The following is a 25,378-nucleotide window of genomic DNA, read 5'->3' on the forward strand; positions in this document are numbered from 1 at the left end:
AAAAACTAAGGGAAAACCCACCCCACAGAACACGTGCAAAGAAACACCCCTTTTAGTTTGTTCTCTTGATTTGGTGTGTATTTTGTGCCAATCCCATCAATACCCTATTACAGTAGCTTTGTAATAAGCCTTGAGATCAGATATTGCATGTCCTCCATATTTGTTCTTCTTTTTCAAAGTTGTTTATATCTTTTAGAAACAGATATGTAATAGTATACATTTAAATGAGCAAAAATTATTTAACTAGAAAATTAATCAAAATTACAAGATTGTTACTATGTCCTGTGGAAGTCACCATGTTCAAGGTTACTTCCACAGGACATAGTAACAATCTGTGAGGTCCAGCTATCTTTCACGATTCCTTTGAAAAAATAATATTTTCAAGAACAAAATTCTTGGGACAGAATAATATCTACTCTTCGGTGGCGGTAGGGAAAGGGGAAACCTTTTCCTTTTTATTTTACTATGTTACTTTCACCAATATTAAGAGAGTGGTCTGTCATTTCGTTAATTAGCACCAAGAATGACAGCTCCGTAATTACCATTTACCATCTCCTTTGGTGAAGAGTCTGTTCAAAACTCTTGCCCATGTGCAGCTGGAAACAGGAGTAGGGGGAGTTGTTTGGCTTGTTATTGCGTTGTAAAGTTCTTTATACATTATATTAGGTTGGTGCAAAAGTAATTGCGGTTTAAAAGGTTAAAAATATTAATCATTGCAAAAACCGCAATTATTTTTGCACCAACCTAATAGAAATCTTGTTGGTTATGTTTTGCAAAGATTTTCTCAAGTCTTTGGCTTGCCTTTGCGTTCTATAGCACTGTCTTTTGAAGAGCAAATTGTTTCAGTTTTCACAAAGTCCAATTTAATGACTGTTTTCTTTTACAGTTGCAGCTTTTAGTGTCCTATTTAAGAAAGCTTTGCCAAACTCAAGGTCAATAAGATTTCCTCTTATGTTTCCTTTGAGAAATTTGATCGTGTAAGTTAGGTTTATAATGCACGTTAAGTTAATTTTACATGTGATGTGAAGTGTCAAGTGGTTTTTTGTTGTTTTGTTTATTTTAGGTAGCTATCCAGTTGTTCCAGCACCATTTGTTGAAAAAATTATCCTTTACCTCATTTAGAGGAAAGGTGTCCTGTCACCTGACACTTTCGTTTAAAATCAGTTGACCATATATGTGTTGGTCTGTTTCTCGACTCTTTCTGTTCTGTTGATCTAGGTGTGTCTTTGTGCCAATCCCATCGATGCCATCTAGCTTTGCAATAAACCTTGAAATCAGATGTTGTGAAAAGTAAAATCTGTTCTGGCCCAAAGCAATAAGAAAATGGGCGAGTGTTTTCTGTTTGTCATGCCCAGGCTGCTTGCACATTAAATAAAATACAAGCTACGCTAAGGCCCCAGGAGCTGATTAGCGCTTCACCCTCCTTCGTGGGACCTGGGCGTCCCTGACCTGTGTTTGCAGGGAAGAGCTGTGCGCCTCTTCCACGTGTAGCAAACCTCTCTCTGGCCGTGCTCAGCAGCAGACGCAGGCTCTCCTTGCAGTCTGTGTTCCCTCTCCCCATCCATCGCCTTCTTTTCCTGATGGTCCCCAAGCAGGAGGTAGTGAAGGGTCCATCCAGTGTGTGTGCCGTTGGGAAAATATCAGGTAAGCATGGGCTGACGGGTAGAATATGCAGGGTCAGTAGTAGTGATTTACCTGGGGACACAGAGCTGCTGAGAGAAACAACAGCTGGTTTCTCTTCACAGAAGGATGTCTTACAGTCGGATCTCCTCATCTGCTCGGTGGCTGCGGTTCTGTCATTTGCAGTCAGTGCCAGCACTGTGTTCCTGTCCTTGCGGGTATGACCCACTGACTGCACCCTCCCCGCCTCCTGGGGTCCTTCGCGGCAGAGCCCGGGGTGGAGCCTGGGTGCTGATGGGGGTGGGGCCACAGGGACAAACAAAGTGCCAGTGGGGGCGGAAGGCACATACCCGCGTGCTGGGAGAGTTACTGCCCAGAGGGGGTCTGGGCCACTGTGCAGGTGGGGTTCAGTTTGCCCTTCGCCTTTCCCCAATGGGGCGCGTATGTTGTGGGATCCACCGTGAGGATGGTCGGTAGAAGTAGGACAGCTGAGCGCACAGCAGAGAGGGGAGGGCTTACCCCAGCACGAGTGATTCATACACAGCCAAAAAGATATTGGAACGTAACTTTAGTTAGAAATATAAACGTAGAGAAATCTAGGTGGGATTTCTGGGTTAAGGTCCTCACAGACAGTTGCCATCTCTATATAAAAATATTACACACTTACGAACTCTTCCAAGGAGGAAAAATCTGTGAGAGAAATGTGTTATTTACCTCATCTTTTAAGAAAATAAAAACCCCACAGTATCCCAGTGGGCAGAATTCCCGGGGCCTGCACTCCCCGGGCCACCTCAGTGGTTCTCAGTGGCTCTCCGCAGAGGTGGGTCTCACGTGACGTGGAAACCATGTTCAGAGCCTGAAACAAGGACTGAGTCCAGGTACCCCGTCAGAGGAAACGGGGAGAACAGTCCCGCTGTGTTATTCCGGGGCCACCCTGCCCTGTCTTGAGCTCAACACATTTCTTGCTCTTTCCTTGCAGCCTTTCCTCAGCGTCGTGCTGTTTGCCCTGGCGGGCGCTGTGGGGTTTGTCACCCACTACCTGCTCCCTCAGCTCCGCAAGCACCATCCGTGGATGTGGGTTTCACACCCCATTCTGAAGAATAGAGAGTGTGAGCAACGGGAAGTGACAGGTTCGTAATCGGTCCTCGCAAAGAGACGGGGTGGGGATGGCACCGTGTGAGTGCTGGATGCCACAGAGGTGTGCCTTTAAACGGGTTATGGTGCGAGTTGTATGTTCTGTTCATGTCACATTCTGTACATCTTGCCATGCTACGGGTGGGGGGATGCCTTGGAGTATATCGGCTTGTTCCAAGAGCAAAAATGTTGAAGTGGGGTCACTTAGAGGCATGTTTATGAAAATAGCATTATATTAATTGGTTATTAGTATTGCAGAAAATTGATTTATATCATTCAGACCTGAAGGTCATGGTGTTCTGCTGAAGTTGACTGTGGACCGAGAAGACCATCATCACTTCACCACCCTCCCGTCCTCCACAAAGTGCCCGGACACAGCAGAGACTGACCTTTAACCTTCAGTACCCCAAATCCTTGCTATGCTCACCTAGACCTGGACTTGACGGTCTGAGCTGTCCCGGGTTGTCTCTGGCAGGGTCACGTCATAGCCTGTAATCCCGACAGTGTCAGAGCTTTTAGATAAAGACCGTCGCCGGAATTTCTCTGCTAGGTCTCCCTGGCTCTGTGATTAGACAGATGGCAGAAGGATTGACTTACCCCTATTTTCATACACTTCAAAGTGATTGGTCACAATTTATCACTAGCTCATGTTGGTCATTTTGCACAGAAGTCTCTAGCCCATCGTAACTTCCCTGTTGTTAAGTGATTGTCTCCCATGTCCAGACACAAGGGGCCATGAGTGGCACCAAAGTCTGCTGACTCCCAGGAATGTGCTGGACTCGGCCAGGTGTGTCATCGGTAACTTCAGTAGACTATTGTGGCAAAAGGAAGGGAGGTGCGGATAAAAATATGAAGAAGCAAAAGAATCCCCTCAGATGCTAGCAAGAATAGTGCGTTTCTTCAAGGAACGTTTGTGGGAGGGTACGAGGAGCTGCCTTAATTTGAAATAACCAAGTCAGGAAAACTGTGGATCATTTAGTGGAGAAACATAATGCACTGGGCCTGCGGCCAGGTGGGGTCTGGAAGGCGGGGAGGGTAACTCTTCTCACCCTCAATAGGTGGGCCTTCAGGATCAGCTACATAATATGTTTTAAATGCTCTGTTCAATTTCAGGTGCTGCTTAAATGCAAATTACCATCAGTACAATTTATCATGGTTAGCTCATTTTACAGTCCACGTGTAGAGAAAGGTCTATCCAAACAGGTGCCTAGTTGTGGGTAGGTAGGTAGAGGAACTGATGAAATGACGAATTCTGCAGAATTTCTGCAGTGTTAAGGTCACATTCCCTTTCAAAATGTTAGAAAGACTGAGTTTTGGTGAAATTGACAGAGTACTTGGGGGTTATTATTTTGGCACCACTGGTACGTAGTTGATAGAGATTAGAAGGGTGAAGACGGTCTGATTCAGGAAACTGCACGTCTGTGTGTGCTGTCTGGACCTTCTCTGCCTGCAGGCTTGGGTGTCATGGTGAGGAGAAAGCTGTGAAACGGAGACAATGAAGAATAGCACAGACAAGGCTGGAGTCCCCTTACTGTGCCAGTTCAGCATTGAAAGATAAAAGTGCCCAGTGCCCAGTTTAAATTAGAATCAGTAAGAATTCGAGAACAATGATGTGAGTGTGTTTGTGCCGTCCCCTCCTTGAAGTCAGTTGAGCAGGTGACACGGGGTATCTGTCCGGGCGGGCTGGCTGGTGGGACAGGCACACGCCACACACAGGCTCAAGCAGACGCTCCGTGGAGCTTGTCACTTGCCTACACTAGCTGTTTATAAGCCATCTGAAATTTAGCCAGGCGTAATCCATTTGACAAATTAGGCAGGTAATGAAAAACAGATTGAATTTTAAAATTACGTGTGTGGAAGGGAAACCCAAATGCTTAAAATGCGCCGGCACGAACTTCCTGAAGTCCTGCCCCCCATTTTGGTATCATCTGTGTGCTGAGTTTCCTTCCCTCCTCTTCCTGCCCTTCTGCCTGTGAGGTATTTCACTCTTCATTTCTTCTGCAACAAAAAACACAGGCCAGTCGTGTCCTTCTTCATGTGAAAACTGCTCACATCTTCACAGGCTCACAAAACATTGTAAGTGAGAAGAAGGTAGAGCACAGCAGGCCTAGCAAGTCTGCAGATGTCACCAGAATCCCCCGGTCCCACCGAGCTGGTGGCCAGTGAGTGGCCAGAACTCAGGTCGCTTCACCCTGTGCAGTCAGGTGTTCTTCCTGCCACCCGAGCAGCTCTCAGTGCCCTGGGCAGCTGGGGTGCCGTCTGCACGTGGCTCTCGGCTGTCGGTGCCGTCACTGTGTCGCTCGCTGTTCCCAGAAGAACTGCGTCACTGCGGTCTGTCCTGCAGGTCTAACGTGCCACAGGCTCACGCTTACTCTCCAAAGCTTCTATCCCTGGTTTGAAAGACTTGCCACAGTACGTTCTGGGCATTCCTGTGGTTTCTCGAGTTTCTCTCACTGTCCCTTCCTGGCTGTTCCTTTTGCCTAGGATGTTTTTTCCTCACGCCTCACTAGCCTCATGCCGCATGCAGCAACCCTCAGCTCTCTGTTTAGCACCCAGTCCCTCCGGAAGTCCTTCCCTGACCCACCATGCCACACGAGCTTCTCTTTTCATAACATTCTCTGAGATGACGGAACAACATGTCTGTCAGCTCACACTGACCCTCCAGTGCTTTCGGGGTGCAGGGCACAGATGTCATCAGCCCTGTGTTGGCTCCACCAAACTTTAAACTTGGTGCATGTACTTTCTTTCAGTTTACTTTCTTTTCTACATGTCTCTGATATGTAATTTTCTTTGCTATGTACAGATACTTGGAGATACAAATTTAATTTTGATATAAAATTCAGACTATGATAAAAATGCACCTGTGGTACAACTCAAGTTGACCGCTCTAAATTGAAATATATATTTTAGCCACTTGTGTTATTTTTGAGACTGATTTCAGTAAACATTATCCCATCCTAGCCCAAAAAGGTCTTTCAATAATAATTAAGCTAAAAGAATAAAATTCTATCACCTATAATGCAGTTCAGCAGTCCAGTCATTCACAGTAGTGATGTGGACATAATTGACATAGTAAATGGGTATCTGTGAAGTTGCTCTTTCCTAAAAAAAAAAAAAAAAAAAAAAAAATTTCACTCTATTTCCCACCAATCTAAGTGAATCATGCTGAAAATAACAGAGTAGACAGTGCTACAAATAGCACGATGTTATCAAGTATGGAACTTTCAAGACTAAATGTTCAAGGAGCACTGGATTTTTAGAAAATGAAACAAATCTATTATCCTGAATTATGAGATGATTTTAGACAAGTGACTTTGTTGATTCACCCCCATCTGTAAAAGAGTAAGAAGTTGGATCTGAATGAAGATTTGTTTTCCCTAAGAACTTTCCAAAGGAATTAGGTCATTTTGAAAGGGAACAATGGAGTTGAGTCACGTTTTCACGTGGTCCTCCAAGGAGAAATTTCCATAATGTTATCATTCTGGGCTCTGACTAGTTTCAGAAAAATAGAAGTGATCTGATTTGATGGCCATACTCTTACCATAAAAATGGGTTTAATGGAGCGACAAGGGAGTGAGATAAAGAATAAGTGCATTGTTGGCTTTCACTTGTTTATTTACTGTTTCACTCAGAAAATGCATATGAGTGTACTATTCACTAAAAAAGTAATTATTGAGTTTCTACATGACGCCAAGCCTGTGGACCAGTGAGCTAGGATGACTAAAACACACTTTCTGTCTCATATTGGTTAAGCTTTTCCAACCGGTTAGATATGGATACAAAACGGAAAACATGAGATTGTATAATTTAATGTTGAGTTATTGTCTGGTGCGTAGTAGGTGCTCAGTCATATTGGTTGAATGAACAAATGAATGACTAGTGCTTTGTAAATTCACTGAAGGAAGAGTTCCCTATAGGCTGACGTGGGCAGAACAAGCCTTGTGAGGTGGATGGAGGCTGGTGTGAAGGACCCGAGTGTACAGTGAGACACGTGCAAGCAGGCTCATTCCTCTGAAAAAACGGTTGCTGAGAAAGCTTAAGCTGTAATTTTTGGATGCATTAGAATAAATGGATGAAAGATTACAGAAATTATTTTTAAAATCAATTGAAAATCTCTTTAAAATTGTAATGTTAAAAATTCACCATTATAAACCTAATTCACCAATGAGTCATGAATTTGTAATTCTTAAATTAGATTTACTTTGCATTTTAGCAAATCGTGCCTGTCAGTTTGCAGACTGGTGTCTGCCTGTGAGAGACATGGTTCTGAGAGATAATACTTTTTCTAATGTATTTTTCATTTATACCAGAGTAATAATACATAGTGTTGAAAATCAAATAGAACAAGTTGTAATGAGAAGCAGCAGACCGCTGCCAACTTTCTCCTATCTCTGATTCCTCCTCTCCAGAAAAAAAGTACTTTCTACTCTACATATTTCTTCTGGTAGTTACCGTAATTCTTCCAAATAATGTGCACACTGCTTATTCCTTGATGTTTCGGATTTACCTATCTACTGGCTTCCTGTTAATGAAAGATGAGGTTTTATCTCTCTTACCTTCCCGATACATGAACGTTTTCCCTTTCTCCTTTCTCCTAGTATAATTTTAATATTTGTTGAACACATACTTTTTTTTACTAGTAAATCTACTTGTTGTTCACATCTAGTGCAGTGAAGTCATATGTTGTCATATGCTGTGATTACATTTCCTTTCTTGGTTGTACTTCTGTTTTTGCATTTGCTAGCCTTTCCCATAGCTATGTCAGGTACTTCTCAGTTCAGTTTCCACACAGGCAAACCTGTCAGATAACCTATGAGCTCCCTCCTGCAGACCCATCCTGGGATCTGCTGCTTGTTTCTTTCCTCTTTTTGAACAAAGCTCACCCTCCAGTCTCTCTAGAAAAAGGGTGCATGAGAAGGAAACTTTTAAACTTCGGCTATGTCAAAGTATTTTAATTCACTTTGCCCTTGCTGGGTAGTTTGCAGTGTATATTTAGCCTGTCAGATGTAAACGTTCCTTTCAGAAGTCTAAGGCAATGGTTCATTGCCTTCCAGCTTCCACTACTGCTGTTGAAAAGTCTGATGTCTTTCTGACTCCTGGTCCTTTTATATGGGACCAGGTTTTTCCCTGCAGAGAGCTTTTGGAAAGTTTTGGAGGGAATTAAAGTGCCAAGGCCCAGAGAACAGGCCCTGGAACAAGACTAGGTGGGCTCCAATCCTGGCTTTGTCACGTGTTAGTTGTGCTGAACTATTGTGATTCAACTTTGTGGTCTATGATTGGGAGTTCCTACAGTGAAGGTTTGATGTGGGGTGGAGTTAATCACAGTAATAAATGCAGAGCGTTCGGCATGGTCCCTGGTACTCAGTCAGTCGTCCTCCTCCTCTTCCCCACCGCTCTGAAATTCAATAATTTTGCACCTTCCTTTGTGCTTCATGTCACCCATGTGGTAGGCGTTTGGTGGCCCTTTATAATCTGGATGAACCTGTCCAAGCGTTTTGGAAATTTTTGTCAATAGGTGATAGTTCTACCTGAATGACCTAGTTCACAGAATTTCTCTAGTGATTAAATCATGTGGATAATATACGTAAAAATCCTTTGAGATATATATATATATAGATAGATAGATAGATAGATAGATAGATAGATAGATAGATAGATAGATAACTGTCTGATTTGGGGACATAAAGGCTGGAGTCTTTGGGAAGGTCTCATCTGTGTGTGTGATGAGGAGATGCCATAGTTCTGGGAAGAACATATTCTTTGCCCCCTTCTTTTGCCCCATGAAAAGATACTAGTAGCCGGAGTTAGAGACTAGAAAACCCTCTAGAGCAGGGGTGTCCAAACTGCGGCCCGTGGGCCAACTGCGGTCCACAATCCATTTTTAATTGGCCCACAACAAATTCCAAAAATATATTTAGTTTACTTAAATAAACCAGGTGAGGCAATACGTACTTCACCTCGAGTGAGTGGCCCAGCTGTTTGTGTATTTTAACGCATATGGCCCTTGGTAAAAAACGTTGAAAAAAGTTTGGACACCCCTGCTCTAGAGCCTCTTTAATTCAAAGTGACTAAAAGAACGGAACCAGTGCTGGTGAATTCCGTAGCCTCATTTGCTGCGATGCTTCTCCAGGCATGTTGATTCCAAATGCCAAAGGAGAGCTTAGAGCCCATATGTCAGACAGCAGCGTGTCGGATGGCAGCCTGCCTTATTAATTATTCTCTGTGTTGTTATTATTTCCTGCACATTCTCTTCCTCTCCTTTTCTTTCCCTCCCTGCCCGGCACTGCGCCTCCTGTACCTCACACTCTGGCTGGTCCCCGTCTAGTCCACCGGGAAACTTATCTTTCTGTGTCAGTGTCCACAGGGCCGGAGGGGGCTGCTGGGATTGGCATTGAAACCAGCTTCACACCACAGCAGGAAAAAAGAAAAGTGGAATCGAGTTACCTCTGCTCAAAGGAGAAGGAGGCAGAGGGGACTGGAGAAGCAGAGGCCAGCAGCGACCCACATAAGGGGAAGGGCTTGGGGACAGAGCTCAGCGGTCAGCTGCCAACCTCAGACTCCAGCTCTCCAGGTTGTTCACCCAAGTACCCACTGGGGTTCTCTGCACTGCTGATAAATCCAAAACAATGCAGAAATAAAACGAATGGTCAGTAGTTGGAGAAGTATTAAAAAACGAACCCTAAAAATCAGGAGCACTTTATGATAGGATAATATATGGAGATGCTAGTGGAAAAAGAGAAGTGGTGTTTTAAAGTAATCTTGTAATTTAGATGACATATGAATCACATTTTACTGGGGAAGGGATTCTGATTTTGTAAGTTGGACACTCACTGAGCGCCTGCCATGTACTAGGCGCTGGGTCAGGTGTTGAGAATGCAAAATGAGTGAGAGCAGAGTCCTTACAAGGTGGTTCTGCCTAGAAGTGTCTTCCTCCCCGTGCCAGAGTGAGGACATTGGAAAGATCCCTCAAAGCCTCTTCATGTGAGAATTTTACAAATGATTTCACTGGTGTTTTCAGTTTCAAACACTACAGTTTGATATTAATCGAGGACCTTTGCATCAAAACGAGAAAGCGCATTTCTAGAGAACAGACCATGACGTGTGCACATGTTAGTGCTAAGGACTTCCTGCTCGGAGATTTGGCCCAGCAAGAAAGATGAGAGTGAGAAAGGCTCAGAGCAAAAAGCAGTTCCCTGTAATAAGGGTGGATGCTCCCAGCCTGGATAGTAATTCCATTTTGCAGGGTCTCTTTTCTTGGACACCTCGGGGTGACAGGCCAGTAGAACCGAGTGGCACCCGCACTGAAATGCTTATAAGCACGTGTGGACCCTGTACGGCTGGAAGCCTTGTGTCCTTGTAGCCTAATCATATTCAAGACTTGAATTAGAGAAAATTATGTTCCTAAAGATGAAAACATCCTGAGGATTGTTGATTACCTTTTAATTACTGAGAAGGACTTATTTTAGTAACATAAGCATCTAAGTGAAACACAACCTAAAAAGCCTTTGAGAAAATTTAACGTGTTCGGTTGTAACAAGTCATATATAAACTTGTAAATGGCATAGTTAGTTTGCGTTCTTTTTCTCAAGGGCCTAATATTCTGTGGAAAAGAGAAATAGTAATGCTAAAGTAATGTCTTTTTACAGTCTCTTTGCATATTTGGGACATTACAGAAAGGCAGTTATAAAATATCATTGCAAAGATTTTCTTTTTAACTTGACTTTGTATGAATATTGAGACAGTTTGGGGACTCAAGAAACATATTTGTTATGTTATTGCTTTTGTAAGCTTTCCTTTTTATTAGCTTTTTATGGTAACTCCATAAAAAGGACTAAGTTTAACCTCTTAGCATTCACAGTTCTGGACTTACACTTTTGTTTAGCTTCTTCTGTATCATCATTCACCTTTTCTATTTGTTTCCCTTCAACTCTCAAATATGAACATTCAGTGCGAGTTCGATTTATCTGTTAAATGTTTTCTATAATCCAGAGATTGTAGCATCTCATTGGAATAAATTACCAAAATTGATAGAGGGAATCTAGAGATATGTAAGAATTAAACTGAAATTGATTTTCTTTCAGTATATAAATTAGCAGAACCTGATGTCAGAAGTTTGGAGTTGGTGATCTCTGGGGTTTGCGCTCTCTCTCTTTCTGCCATTCCTAGACGTTTATTTCAGCTCCATTTCCACCATTCCCCACCCCTGCTTTGGCTGGATGCTGTATGAACACCAGCCAGGGAGTCCATGCCTTGGGGTGAATCTTTTCCTAAAATGCTTTTCCCTTAATGCACCACGCACACCTGTGCTCACTGGTGTACACAGTGTGAAATGCGCCCGCTGTCCTCTCAGCTGGACTTTCAGAATGAATCAGCGGGAGGCATGCAGGGGCTTCTGCGTCACGTCTGGACGTCAGCGCTTGTCCCTGTCATTTCCCCTGAAGCACGTCAGTGCTGCACCAGAGCTGGCTCCCAGCTCAGCCTTCTTCGCGACTCTGACTAAGGGAACTATGAAAAAATAAATAAAGGATTTTATGACATATGAACGAATTGAGTTCTAGTTCTCTAGCAGTTCCTTTTATTCTTCAAAGTCCAACATAGCATCCTTTGTAGCTGTGGTCTTGTAGCTGGGTCTCTAACAGGAGACCCAGTTACTACCCAAGGATGCCGGGCTTTCGCTGTTCACACGTGTCGTGGAGGCCGTACTGACCACAGCCCCCAGGACTCGCGGCTCCACAGTCAGACAACAGAACGGCGCTTACAGTCCATGACTTCCTAGAGCCTAAATGTCTTAGCCACATGCCTCAGAGTTGTGTCCGTGACATAGTTTCATACACACGCATACCCCATACCCCCAACCAGGTACCACAGAGAATAAAGGTCTCACTATAAGTATTTTCGCTCTCAAATATTTGGAAAGACATGGACGGTGAATTCAGGGTTTATTAGTCCTTTCTATATTATTTGAAATTCATTGCTTTATGTGTTTCTGAGATGTACAAACCAAAATTCTTATGGTAAACCCATATTTGTTATCAGTATCTGCAGTAAGTTCTTGTAGACTCCAATGGGACTGTGTCCCTTCACTCAGATTGGCCTTATCCCCACTCACTGGAAAATAGCATCTTCTAAGAGTAAACGTGAGCAGCATTTGAAAGTCTGGACCAACCCCCACCCCATCCATCCATCTGGTATCAGGCCCTTCCACAGGGATGAACCAGACAAATATTTCTTTTCATTCCAATGTTCTTCCAACAATACAGCAAGATGAGCTTGGCCTATATTTCTCTTCATTTACGTATTTTTACAGCAATCTAGCAAAGGTTGCCATGTTTCTCTGAATTGGTGACAAATGTTGATAGAACTCTGATAACGTATTTTTATAAGCTGGCTGAAAAGCATTTGGTGTGATGGCCTCAGTGTGACACTGCTGATCTCTTATAAATTGAGAAATCAGGAAAAAATGATTTTGTAGAAAAGGAAACCTAACTGTAACTGATTGTACTTTATGAGAGATTGAAATGGAAATGTTGTTTAATATGCTACAGTTAGAATGATTTTTGTTTTGTAATCGAAAAAATAATTCCAGTAGGCTGCTTTCTTAGTCCCTCTTTGTTCAATTTAATCATTCAGAGTTCCCGCAGCCACTAAAATGGATCAGATAGCCAAGTTACCACACCCTACCTCTAGGCCAGGTGTTCTGCGAGGCACTGGAAATACTAAGCCAGCTAAGACAGGACACCTGCTCTTGACAGACTCAGTCTAGTGGGAAGATGAATGTGTAAATAAATACTTCCTCTGAGAAGTGACAGGCTCTATAATCGTAGAATTCACAGTGTACAGTGATGGCGCAAAGCAATAACATACTTTGCCTTAAAACTAAGGGTCATATATACACATATCTGGCTCAGTGTCTGGCAGACACCTAAGCTGGATACAGGGCAGTGAAGTGGGCACCAAAGGTAGGGAAATGGCGGGGTCCACCGGGAGCAGGCAGAAGAGGGGTGTATTGTTTATCAAGAATTTAACAACAATAATAAAGCCAATTAAACGTTGGACTCCTTTTTCCTATCACCATGTGCTAATGGTTCTAAGCAGTGTCAGTGTAGGATGGACACTTTGAACCCTCTCCCCCTGGCAGCCGCTGGTAGTGACTGTGTTGGGAATGCCAAGTGGGGGGAGGGGTCCAGGAAAGCTCCAGATGGCAGGGTGTTTGGTTCTATAATAAGATCAGGGGTTTCTCAAATAGGAAAGATGGAGGGACATTCCAGGAAAGCAGCCTGCAAATACAAAGGCATATAAAACAGCACGGGTCACTGCAGCGCAGAGGAAATGGAAGTTATTTTCAATAAATGGTAATGGTTAATTAGATATCCAAATGGAAAAATATCAGCCTCAACCCCGTCCATTACACACAATAACCAATTCTAGATAGCTTGCAGATCTAAATGTGAAAAATAAAACAATAAAGTTTTTCAAGAAAAACATAGGAAAATGTAGTCATGATCTCTGTCTTGTAAACAGAACATAAAAGACTCTAAGAGTACAAAAAATGAGAAGTTGGAGCACATTAAAATTATTTCTTTTCTACAAAAGATACTATTAAAAATATGAAAAGCAACCATAAAATAGAAGGTTTTCCCAATGCATATATCTGACTAAAGACTCATACCTAGGATGTATAAAGGACCCCTAAAAATCAGTAAGGGGAAGACATATGATCCAATTGGAAAAAGAACTAGGCACTAGACTGAAGAACCACTTCACAGAAGTGTGTATCCAAATACCAGTAAATGTACAAAAGTCCTCAACTGCATTAATCGTTGCGGAAATGCAAAATCAAACCATAATATGATACTGCTGTATGCCCACCAGTGTAGCTAAGATGTAGGAGAGAGAAAATGTTTTGTGAAACACACAGGAGGAGCTCTCGCTCTGTTTGTGGGAGCGAAAAATCGGCACAAGAACTCTGAGAAATTGTCAGGTGGCATCTCCTGGAGCTTCCTGCATGCTCACTTAATAACCTAGCAATGCCACACCTAGATAGATATACCCCACAGGGCCACACATTTACCGAAAGACGTGTACAAGGGTGCTCATAGCAGCACTGTCCATCATAGGTATAAACTGGAAGCTGACCAGATGCCCACGCCCAGTAGACTGGAAAAATGGACTGTGTGTGTTCACTCAGTAGATTACTCTACAGCAGTGAGAATGGAAAATGACAGCTGCACTCAAAAGTGAGTGGATCTCACAGTGTTGAGCAAAGGGCACCAAAGAATATTAGGCCAAACTACACGGTGTTGTTCAGGGTTTGGGCAGTGGTTCTCTGTGGGCGTGGGGTCCTTTGAAGGCATTTCTTCATCCAGGTGCTCGGGTGACATCAGTACGGAAGTAATACTGCAAGTCCTGGGTGTAGAGGATATCAGTTCAGGACAACGGGAGATGTGATAAAGAGGTCCACGGAGAGCAGGTGACCCACGGGCCAAGGAGCCTGCAAAGGAAATGGAAGAGTCGTGCGAAAGGGTTGAGCACGAGTGAGAGTTTGGGGGCGGGGAAGCTGAGAGTGGAGAGAGTTTCCAAAGAAGGAAGCCCCAGTGATATTTCACGCCTCACAACGGTCCGGTAAGATGGCCTGAGAAGCACCAGTTATTGGTCAGTTCGGAGGTGTCAAGTGGCCTCACCATGTCCGTGCGGGAGCCACAAACACAGGGGCAGAAGTGTCAGCCGTAAGTAGGAGACAAGACTCTGGGGTGCCAGACACGGACAGCCTTTTCAAGAAGCCTGGCTGTGCCCAGAAGCACAGGCTGAGCACTGGGAGATGCGGCGTGGAAGGCGGGTGTTCAGTGCCGCAGACACTGTGATCTTGCCGTTTGCCTCTCAGAGCTACCAGTGAGTCAAGGGAGTGACTCCTGAACCAAGATGGCAGGAAGAATGGGATCCATCGATGGGGGCTGAATCTCAGGAGGAACAAGAAGGTGGATGTGAACACACAGAGGGCGCCAAAAAAATGTGTGCACGTTTTAAGAAAGGAAAACTGTATTAAAATTATAATACTCAACATATACCGATAACAAAAGATGAATACAAGTCACGTTTGACTTCTGCAATTACAAGAGGAGCTCAAAGTGGTTCCCTTCATTTGATGAAGATAGCTTTTGTGTTTTGAGTCGTAAAGATAATACATTCTTATATAGAAATGTCAGCCCTACTAAGACTGATTTTTGTGTGTGTGGTGTTTGTGTTGCTCCCTGAAACCCTTTCCATAAAGTCCCAGGGAAGAATGTTGGAAACAGGTCATTTATCTCCTGATCCTGAGGGGACTGCCCCTTTTATGTCACTGTTGGGTCACTCTGTGTGGTGAGTGTCTAGTGTCTGGAGTTCTCAACCAGTGGCTTTTGAATTAAAGGGGAGATATTACTTATTATCACATGTGCTTAAAGAAAAATAATTTGATCCGTGGCTGTTCTAAGTGGGTTTCGTGTTTCTTTCAGATGTCGCCCATTTAATGTGGTTTGAACGACTCTATGTTTGGCTTCAGTGTTTTGAAAAATATATCTTGTACCCAGCGATAATTTTGAACGCACTCACCATTGATGCATTTTCAATAAGCAACTACCGGAGACTCGGGACCCAGTAAGTGGATCATGGTTTATTCTCATGATTTGTTTTCAAAATCTAGTGATTTTTCTCTAAACTGCTGCAGAAGTCAGCTTCCATGGTGGTCTTTTACTCAAACTCGCTAGAGCTAGATGGTGGTTATAGGTGACTGGGGTGCAAATGAAGTTAGATCTACTTGAAGTGACGCTGTGAACAACTGTCAGTGGATTGAAAATCATCGTGCAAGAACTTAGTCAGTGAGCCCGAAGACGATGACGTTTATCATTTACATACCTCACAAAGTGATAACCCCTCCGCCCCCAATCTACTGCCCCTCTGACCTCACATACAGCCGTTTTCGCAAGCACTGACAATGTACAGTTGGGCCCTTGGTTTCATATGTTAAAATTAACTCTGAACTTACAAATGGAAACCCTCTGGATAATGTATGGATTTGTCCTTCTGGCAAAATGTTGAAGTTTCTAGTCAAATAAGTTGTTAGAGTAGGAGATTTGCTTATTAGTCACGTTGCTTAAACAATATGTGCCCAAGTCAACCCTGATGAATAATGTCGAGCCGACGAATTCAAACCTGCTCTTCCTTTCAGGGTGAGATGAGGACAAATTGATGAATACTTGCCAAAGACTGAGCAAGCGAAGATCAAAGGCGTTGGCATACTGGGCTTGGAGAGGATTCATGGTCCTACAAGGCAGACACTAAATGAAATGACCCTATAACCTTCCTGCCTTTATCAGACTCTACCTTCCTTCCAGCTCAGACCTGTTTCACTTAGGCCAGGGCAAGAAGTCTGTGCCTTTTGGTACTTAAAATCCTAGACTTCAGGTCCAGAGTGAAAATTAGTCTCACTGGGTGAAGAAGGCAGGTAATGGAGCCACAGACCTCTCACGCAGTTTGGATGGGGCCCAATCCAGGAGGTGACACTACATGTACAACCCCAATTGCTTCTCCTCATGGAAGGTGTTTCCACTCTGGAACAATCCTGGCTGACCCCATGATGACCACCTAGAACAAGGCAGATCCTTCGTTTCTAGAATGAAGGCTCTTAGTCAGAACCAAGGTAGCAAAGAAGGACCAGTGCTGCCTGGGGTGTGGAGCTAAGGTTTCCAGGTCTCCCCTACCCCCCCGGTCAGCATCAGGATTAGACCTCCAGCGAGCTGCAGGTTGAGAGCAAGCAGTTCTGGCTGTTGAACACAAGGCTTGGGAATTAGAGTCAAAGAAACAGTTCAGAGAGAGTCCAGTTTGACCTAATGTTACTCCGTCACCCCTGCAATGTTTTCCCAAACACTAAAGTCAGAAAGTAGCACCTTACCTGTGTACCTCCAGGTACTTTCAACTGCAAGATGATACCAACAGAATTATTTTTCTCAGAGCCCAAAGTTGACAGTCCCTTTATATTCCTGAGGCATCCATCTGAAGACAAAAAAAACAAAAAAACAACTCTCAAGATTTCAACCACTCCACTAGACGAGCCGTTCTCAAAAAGGACAGCAGGAGGCTGTGTGTCAGTGTCACCCAGAGGCCTGTTTGAAGCTTTGTGAGCGTCCTTCATTGCGCCCACTGTACTGGATGGTCAGATAGCGAACTCTTCACTCGCACTGTTTCTTAGTCAGCTTTCAATACCAAACCGCTAGTAAATGGTAGAAGGATGGGTGGATGCATTATCAAGTGACTGAATCGTATCTTGTTAGGTGTTTATATTTCCCAGTCTGATCTCGATGCATCTGTGCCAGGCCACTCACTGTTCCCTGATTGCTATGTAAGCCTCTAGGAAACCTTTAGTTACGGATCATTAACTGAAGCCGTTACTATTGCAATGTTAGGAAGGCCATAACATCACTCGTTAGAGCTCCTGTCGTCTTATCCAGTCGCCATTATCACACACAACACAAATGCCGTGCATTTTAACGATAGTCACAGAAAACAGAAGGTTTAGAATTAGCCCTCATCTAGATCGGGCCTGAATAACCCAGAAAATCACCCATCTCCCCTGAAAACCAAACTATCCCTAGTCTTAAGATGCTTGTCATTGGGGTCTTTCCAAGGGCTTTGGCTGTCACCCTGGGGATGCTGTACCCTGGGGTGGAAGTCAGGTTTTCACACTGTGTTCTTGTCACGTCACGGCCATTAGTTGTCCAGGAAAAGGAAGGCGGGTTGTGGAGCAGTGTTCAGCCTTGTGGCAGGCACACTGAGGGCTTCCTGCGAGCATGCATAAAAACGTTCCCTCTCTCCCAAACCTGCGTGTAATCAAGGGCCAGTGTTTCTCAGGGGGGCCTGGGGCAAACCTCTCCGGGCACGTCCAGGGGCAGAGTGGAATGACCGCAGCCCAGGGCTGAAGGCATGCAACATATCAGATCACAGCACATAAAAATGCCTACATTAGATCTTTCTGATGACAAGAATGACAATTTTGCACCTGATTGGTGCTAAGGCTTTGAAAGCACTTTTTCAATGCCCTCATCTCGGGATAAGGTAGTGATGACGGCGTGAGGGTCCAGAGCCCAGGAGCCCTGTAGGCTCGGGGACATTGAGGCACGGCCCCAGTTTTCTGTATTCAGCCTCTCTCTTTCAAGTGCAACCATTGTCTGCAAAGTATTCCCACCTCTGTGTTCCTTTTGAGTTCCCAGAGAGGATATTATAATTGGGGGGGGTGGGGGGACCTGGTAATATATGCAAAGCCCTCCTGCAGAAAGACAGACCCCTCACGCAGGTGGTTGCCCTGTCAGGCCGTCACTCTCACGATACGTCGGTGGTTCCCCGCTGACCTCTCCGTCTGGTGGAATTGCACACACAGCGCAGGGTCCCTACGCGGTTTCTAACCCCACCCCCTGAACAGGGCCTTTCAGGAGTTCAGGGTGCAAAGCAGTGTCCTGGTCTGTCTTTGCCAGACTGTTTTGGTCAGCTCCTTAACTGAAAAGGCCTATGCCTTGGGAAGAAAATGTTGATGATAGAATTTTCAGCAGAAAAAAAGGGAGACCAGAAGGCTTATGCTCGCTGGGATGACACATATGCTGAGAAACGTTGGAAGTTAAAATGTAAAAAAAGTAACAATGGCATTATTAAGATACGGGTTCTTTTCCTCTTTTGACAATTTAATACTGACTGATTACATCACTGCTTCGGGAAGATTCTTTTATAACAAAAGGCATGCACTGCACAGACCTCACAGGGGCAGCGTGCGCTCTGATTCTCACTTGCCTTCAAGCTTTCCATGGAAGCTGTCACTGCAGCAGTCCTTCATGTAAGCCCCAAGGGAGTTCTGTGTCCTTGCCGAAGGACAGGGGACAGTGAAAAGCATATGGTGGAAAGGAGCCTCCTCTAGTGGCAGAGTCTGTACTCAGGAGTCCCTTGCACTGAGTTTCAATCCTAGTTCCGCCGTGACCCCCTAGATAAGTGACTCAAGCTCTGAGACCCAGTTTACTCTGTCAAACGAGGGTAATCATAGAGCCCCCCGCTTTGGCTTTTTGTGCCTGCAAAGTGCAGAATGCACAGTAAATGCTCCAAAAACGTTAGCTAGCGTCACTCACCCAGTAGTTTGCACACCGCCATTGATCACTCTTCTTTCTTTCCTTTCTAACAGCTGGGACATTTTTCTGGTGACGCTGGCTGGCATGAAGCTGTTGCGGACCTCTTTCTGTAACCCAGCTCTCCAGTACATTCACTTGAGTTTCACTGTAATCTTCTTCCGTTTTGACTACAAAGATATTTCCGAGAGCTTCTTACTGGATTTCTTCATGATGTCCATTTTGTTCAGCAAGGCAAGTTTATTGGCTATTTTCCTCATTTTAAAATTTAAAAGGTACATTTCTTATCAAATGTTTTAAGAGTTGTAAACATTTTCTTCTTAAAAAATTATAGCATGAAATGAAATTGAATTACATATGCACGTTACACTCTGGCTGCCATTTGGGGGACATTCCCCATGAAATGTCAATGTGCGTGTTATTTGCCAAAAATCACTAATTAATATGAATTAACTGTTAATGTTGCTTGAAATTTTATGATGTTTTTCTCTGCTAACAATCTCATTATAGAACTTCCGTAGATCTCAAATGCTCTGAATTAAAGATTAGCAACCAGCCTTTTTGTTTAAATCTAGCATTCTGCCTCTGGAGGTGAACTTGAGACCTGGTGCCAAGAACCTGGTCCCCTGGTGCCTTTCCATTCCCTTAGCTTGTCTCAGGTCAAGATTTCACCTGTTGTAAAGTCGAACATGGGCAATGAGAAATCCCAATCACAATGCGGGCAAATGTACGCAATGGTCTCTAGTGTTTAACATAAGGGGAGTGGAACCCTCCGGGTACTCATCTGATTGTATAAGCCTGGGTTTGTAAACAGAAATGAGAAGGAATTGTGAGTAACTCTTGGCAAATGACACCATAACCCAAGTGACACCACAGCTCCTCACGTCCGGCTTCCTTGTGTGCTCAGTTTTCCGCCCTACCTGAGATCGACTTAACCCACAGCTTCCCCTCTCGGTTAATCATTTTTAAAGCTTAAGTTTTTTTCCCTCCTAAACTTATTTTCTTACCTTGTTTGGAATCAGTTCTATTAAGTTTTCTCTTTTTTATCCTTTCACTGGCTTTCGATCTGCTTGTTTTAGGTAACAAATTCAAAACTCTCAGAGTATTCTGAAGAAACTCCAGAAGTAAAATCACCCCGTCACTGCATACGCCTTTCCTGTTATAACTCTGGTTGAGCACTGGTTTTTCAGTTGTCCACATCCTCCTCGTGTCACTTGTCATTTGCTCCTTACTCTTCCTTCCACAGCCTGCCCCATTTTCCCAGCGGATTCCGGAACCTGGGCCTTGCTCCTTTACCCAGAAACATGTTCTCTGTCTGACTCCTGTTCGGTCTTGATAAACTTACCAATTTTCACAGGCTTCCATGCCCTGTTTTCCTTCACGATGTATAAATTGCCATTATCTCACATAATAAAAGTAAAATGATATCTTGTGACCTTTCAAGCACGTATGAGGTCATCGTAAATCATGTTACTGCTCGCAGGGCTCGGAGTGTATAACAGATGCCACTGTGCTGGGTTGGGCTGAATTCCTGACCCTGCCAGGATGCGTATTGTGACAAGGTGATGTTTGTATTCCTTTCTGAACCTGTTTCTTTTACCACAGAAGTAATGACGCCAGGCTTAGCTGGGTGTTGAGAGGGTTCGTGAACATAACTCTGATAGACCTTTAAGTAAAATGTGCTGTCCAAATACATGGTAGCATTTTTAAAGCCATCGCAGTAAAAGAGAAGTCACCTACTGTTAGTATGTGAAGGAGCGTCGCCGGCTTTCCACCCTGAACTCCGTATCATCCTGTAAAGGGAGAGGCCCATCCTGTGAAGCGTGGCAGGGAGTGTGAGGGTCTCTCTGGCAACGTCTTAACAACACGGCTTCTAAATGGTCCTACATGTGCCACAGGGACAGTGACATTCATCTGCAGGAACACAGGTGGCCTGTCCCTACTGGGCTGCCTGCTGGTCAGCTGAGAGGCCAGTGCTGCAAACGTGTGGCTGGCTGCGGTGTCCAGAGAGGCTTGTGGGGGAAAGAAAGGGGTGACGCGGAGAGGTTGTTCATTCTTCTTGTCACAGGGACACTGGGTGCGTGTTGTGCATGAGTGTGGGGCCTGACGGGACATAGTCTGAAACTAAATCTGTAGAAACGTGGTTGCTGCAGGCATTTGACGTTCATTCCCTTAACCTTTTGAAGCACCAATTAAAACACTTTCTAGTGTTTCAAACAGAACCGTGGTGGCAGGTTCTTACTTTTACTAATTGAGGGAGCATTAACACATACACTTTGAGGGTCCGCTTTTAGGCTGGAGGTAACAGCTGAGTCTAAAACATCAACAAAAAGCCAATGAGACAAAAGCTAGAAAGACCAGCACAGGGCGTGGTGAGGCAGTCCTGACACGTCCCTCTCTCCTTCTCATGCCCGCTCGCCCTTCATCTTGAGAGGGCTGGCAGCAGTATGTTTTCTGGAATGAGGAATAAGCTCTGATTCCCTGACCAAAACAAATGTAGTTAAAGAAAGAGACAGCATTTGACATCTTCCTGGGGCTAAAAGCCAGTAGAAATTAGTGCCAAGACGGTGGTGGCCCGGAGGAAGCCCCCAGCGAATGCTTCCTGGAAAGATCCCGCCTGCAAATCCCAGCTGGTGCTTTCTGTTCCTCCACCCATTTTAATATGTCTTTTAAAACATGGTCCGTATTAATGTATTTGCTAGAGGCTTTCTGGAAACCTCTAAGATTGTTCTTGTAGGCAGTTCTACTCTTCAGAGTTATTCATTGCACAGTGTGCAATCTCCTTTGTTCCGTAGACTCATCAGAGTCCTGCTTATGACACGTGCTCTCGTCTGCCGGTTGTGGAAATCCCTAAGCCTCCCCTGCCCTGTCCTGTTCCGCTCACTAGAGAGTCCTTGTTACGGAGCCTGCAGCCCACTGCACGGGAGGGCTGAGGACGAATGGAAGCCACTGGAAGGGCATCCAGTGTCCTTGGAAAAAAGGCACTGTGTGAATATAGGACTCGTTATTGTAAGTCCGCTGTCCCTAATCCTCCAGGCTTTATGGTAGAAAGAAAGGAGAGACACTGTCGGAGAGACGATCTGCAGAGTGAGATCAAAGCACCAGGGGGCCAGAGAATGAGCCCATGGCTTCCAGAGGGCCCTGCCTGTGTGTGGTGCTCTGCCGCCCGCATCACCAACCCCCCTGAGGTCTCGAGGATGCATGCTGGCTGGTCTCTTCAGGCTGCCAGACCTGGTGGAAATGGGAAACGAGCTCTAGGGTCAGAGCCTAACGGGAAAGATGAATGCCGCCCATGATTAGCATGGAGGTCTGGACGTTCCTAGTGGATGGCGTCCAGGGCACGTGGCCGGAGGGGGAGGGAGGGACAAGCAGAGGGGAAGGGGGGCCCCTGCACATCCTGTCCTAAGAGGTATGACACCCCAAACACACACCCCAAGGGGCTCATTGCCTTTGAGAAGTCAGGTCATCCTTCCTTGTCCCCCATTCTCTCAATCGCTTTTCTCTCTTTCTTCTGCACCATTAGTCATTCTTCACTTTCAAGAATTAATTAATGTAATTAATTTGTGACATTTCTAGTATGCCTAGGTCTTTGGGGGACATTAAGACATGTTCCAGGTGAAGATACTTGGTTGCAAGTAATATTAGGTTGTCATAGGAGCAAGGATGACAAAGCTTCTTTCGTGCTCTCCCACTGGTCCTGAAAAAGTTCTTAGAAATCATCTTGTTCTGAAATTCTTAGTAATTTTTAGTTGTAGAAGCAGGACTTGAAAAATTGCTGCCAGAGGATAATTTCCAGGACACATTAAGCATGAAATTCTACAGGCCATTAGTTCAACATGGGTACTAGCACTTTTATTATTTAGGAAATTAAAATTAATGGGGGAGGTTGTTTTGATATAAAGCTGTAGGAATAATTGCAGCACAGCCATGGTGAGTGGCTGTGTTGCGGATGACTGCAATTAGTATTTGAATTATTTGAAACCAGTTTCTAAATGGCATTTTCTTTGTTTTCTGTATACAGGTGGAAAGTCTTAAAACTGAACCACTTTTGAGGGAATGCACACTTTCACAGAAGTGTTTGTTTAAAACACTTCATTCACAGAAATGATTATTTATTGTGCAGGCACTGTACTAGGGCACAAAGAGGACTGATCGTAAGAATGACGGCAGATCCCCCTTTGGCGCTTCCCCGGGCCAGGCGCTCTGCACACGTGGGCCTGCTCCTGCCCACAAGAGCTTCGTGGCACAGAAGTTAAGTCTGTTGTCCTGAGGTCTCACATTATAAACTGGTAGCGCAGGACTCTCTCCGAGGCTGCCTCCCCTGCCTGGGAATCTGGAAAGAAGGCAGACAGGTCAAGAGATAATTACAGTCAAATCTGATAAGGGAGGTGGCCGTGGCAGGGAACTTGAACTGCAGAAGTGAGGACAGAGATGGGACACGTTCGGGAGCTGGTCACAGTTAGCGGTGGTTTGGATGTTGGGGACGTGCACTGTGGCAGGCAGAGGCACGCTGGGGGCGCTCTCAGATCCAGGGCTCTGGGGACGCAGTGGTGGCAGTAACCAGAGTAAGGGAAAAAGAGAAAGAAGTTTTGGGGGCAAAGAGTGTTGTTTTTTGATGTGTTGAATTGTGGAATGAGCAGTGATGAGGACCCAAAGTAAAGACCTATGGAACAGGACTTTTTCCCATTTTAATATCTTAATTTACATAACTAATACATAAATGTATGCTCACTGCAATGAAATTAGATAACAATGGTAAAATATAGAGAAAGTCGATTTTTATACACATCCCTCACTCCTTAACTCCTCTTCTCTTTAAGGATAACCATTGTGAACATTTCAGAATAATTCCTTCCATTCTGTTTTCTTAAGTATTTGCACACACACACACATACACACATGCACACTATACGCACACACATATAAAATTTTGATAGGACTATTCTTTACATTTTATACTTCCCTATTTTTCTTACTGTCTCTTAGAGAACTTCCATGACATAACATTGCCTCTTCCTTTTGATGCCTGCATAGTATTCCACAGCACGTACCATAATTTGACTAACCATTTCTCTATTGATAGCCATTTAGTTTGTTTCCTTTTTTTTTTTTTTTTCTGTGATTGGGACTTCTCGGTTCACAAATTCCAGAAACAAAAATGAAACGGGCTTAATATAAAAAGGGAATTTAATAGTTCACATAACTGATTGGATGTTTCGGAAGCTTAAATTACAGCATTGAAATTCTGTTTTTATTTCTCCTTCTCTCCTCTGCTGGCTTCGTTCTTAGATTGGCTGTATCCACATGGTGTAACTGGTCACTAGCAGTTCTAGATTTATAGCATTCTCACAGCTAATAATCCCAGAAAGAAGAGAAAGCATCTTTCCTTATTGTTTCAGCTGACATCCTAGAGGAGGGTCTCATTTGTGTCGTGTGTTCCTTGACGAACGAGGTTCAGGTTCGAGAGGGATGCATGTCCTCTCGTCAGTGAGGCCTGGACGTCTTGCCCACCCTTGAGTCCTACCTGAACTGCAAGTCAGGGAGGGAGGAGAAGGAGAGCAGACGTGCAGTGTCAGATGCCACTGCATTCGACTTCACAGAGATCACAACCAACGTCCTGCTGTGATGAGCACTTAAGAAACACACTTCTGATTGCAATTGCTGGGTCGACCAGATGTACATGAAAGGGCCTCCAAAGAGAATCCTTCGGAAGGACTTCTGTTGCTTCTAATAAGAATGAACAGCATTTACAAGACAGGCAGAAGAGGAAGATGCAGGGAGAGACTGAAAAGTGACCCCTGAAACTAGATAAAGTACAGTGTGATGGGAAGCAAGAAAGGAAACGGTTCAGGAACGAGGGACGGGTCGACACTCTCAGAGGCTACACAGAGATCAAAAGCTAAGACGGAAAAGTGGACACTGGATTTAGCAGTGGAGAGCTCAGCGCTGGGACTGATGGCACAGAGGGCTGGCGCTGTTCGGGGCGGTTCTCGGCGGTCAGGGCCCCTGCTTACTCCTGTCTGGGTTCCCGTTCCCACTGTACTGCTCCGGGTTCAGTGAGCCCTGCCAGTTTGTAGCTGACTGACGACGTGCATTGGCCATAGGTCAGTGCATTTCAGTGTGGGCATTTTGGAAAACTTACAGCAGGCTATTCAGTGAAGCTGTCTGTAATAGAAAGCTTCACCATCACAAGCACGTTAGGGCTGTTGATACTTTATTGGCCTAGAAGAGGTGAATGACTTTAGACATGACATTCTCCTTATGTATAAATGGTTTCGTCCACTGCCTTTGCCAGGAATAAACATGCTACATATGTGTGATGTGACAGGCCAGTGTACAGTGTTTATTTAGTGCCACCATCTCTTGATGTAAAATACGGGGCTTGATACCTACTACCAGAACAGTTCTCTAGCATCCCGGGCTAGGAGATCACCGACACAGATGTCGTTTTCTCTCTCAGCGTGCCTTCCCTCTGCCTCCTCTGA

The 25,378-nt window shown here is 44.5% G+C and overlaps 1 protein-coding gene across 1 annotated transcript in view; it reads left to right on the plus strand.

The window, feature by feature from the left end:
* The window catches only part of PCNX2 (pecanex 2), a 219,624-nt gene that overhangs the window by 97,886 nt on the left and 96,360 nt on the right, over positions 1-25,378 (plus strand). The window contains exons 18-21 of the mRNA XM_033099629.1: positions 1,746-1,838; positions 2,600-2,750; positions 15,246-15,387; positions 18,950-19,127. Coding sequence (XP_032955520.1) covers positions 1,746-1,838; positions 2,600-2,750; positions 15,246-15,387; positions 18,950-19,127 — 564 coding nt within the window. The remainder of the gene's footprint in view (positions 1-1,745; positions 1,839-2,599; positions 2,751-15,245; positions 15,388-18,949; positions 19,128-25,378) is intronic.

The sequence above is a fragment of the Rhinolophus ferrumequinum genome, chromosome 27 (assembly GCF_004115265.2).
Source record: "Rhinolophus ferrumequinum isolate MPI-CBG mRhiFer1 chromosome 27, mRhiFer1_v1.p, whole genome shotgun sequence".
Classification (NCBI taxonomy): Eukaryota; Metazoa; Chordata; class Mammalia; order Chiroptera; family Rhinolophidae; genus Rhinolophus; species Rhinolophus ferrumequinum.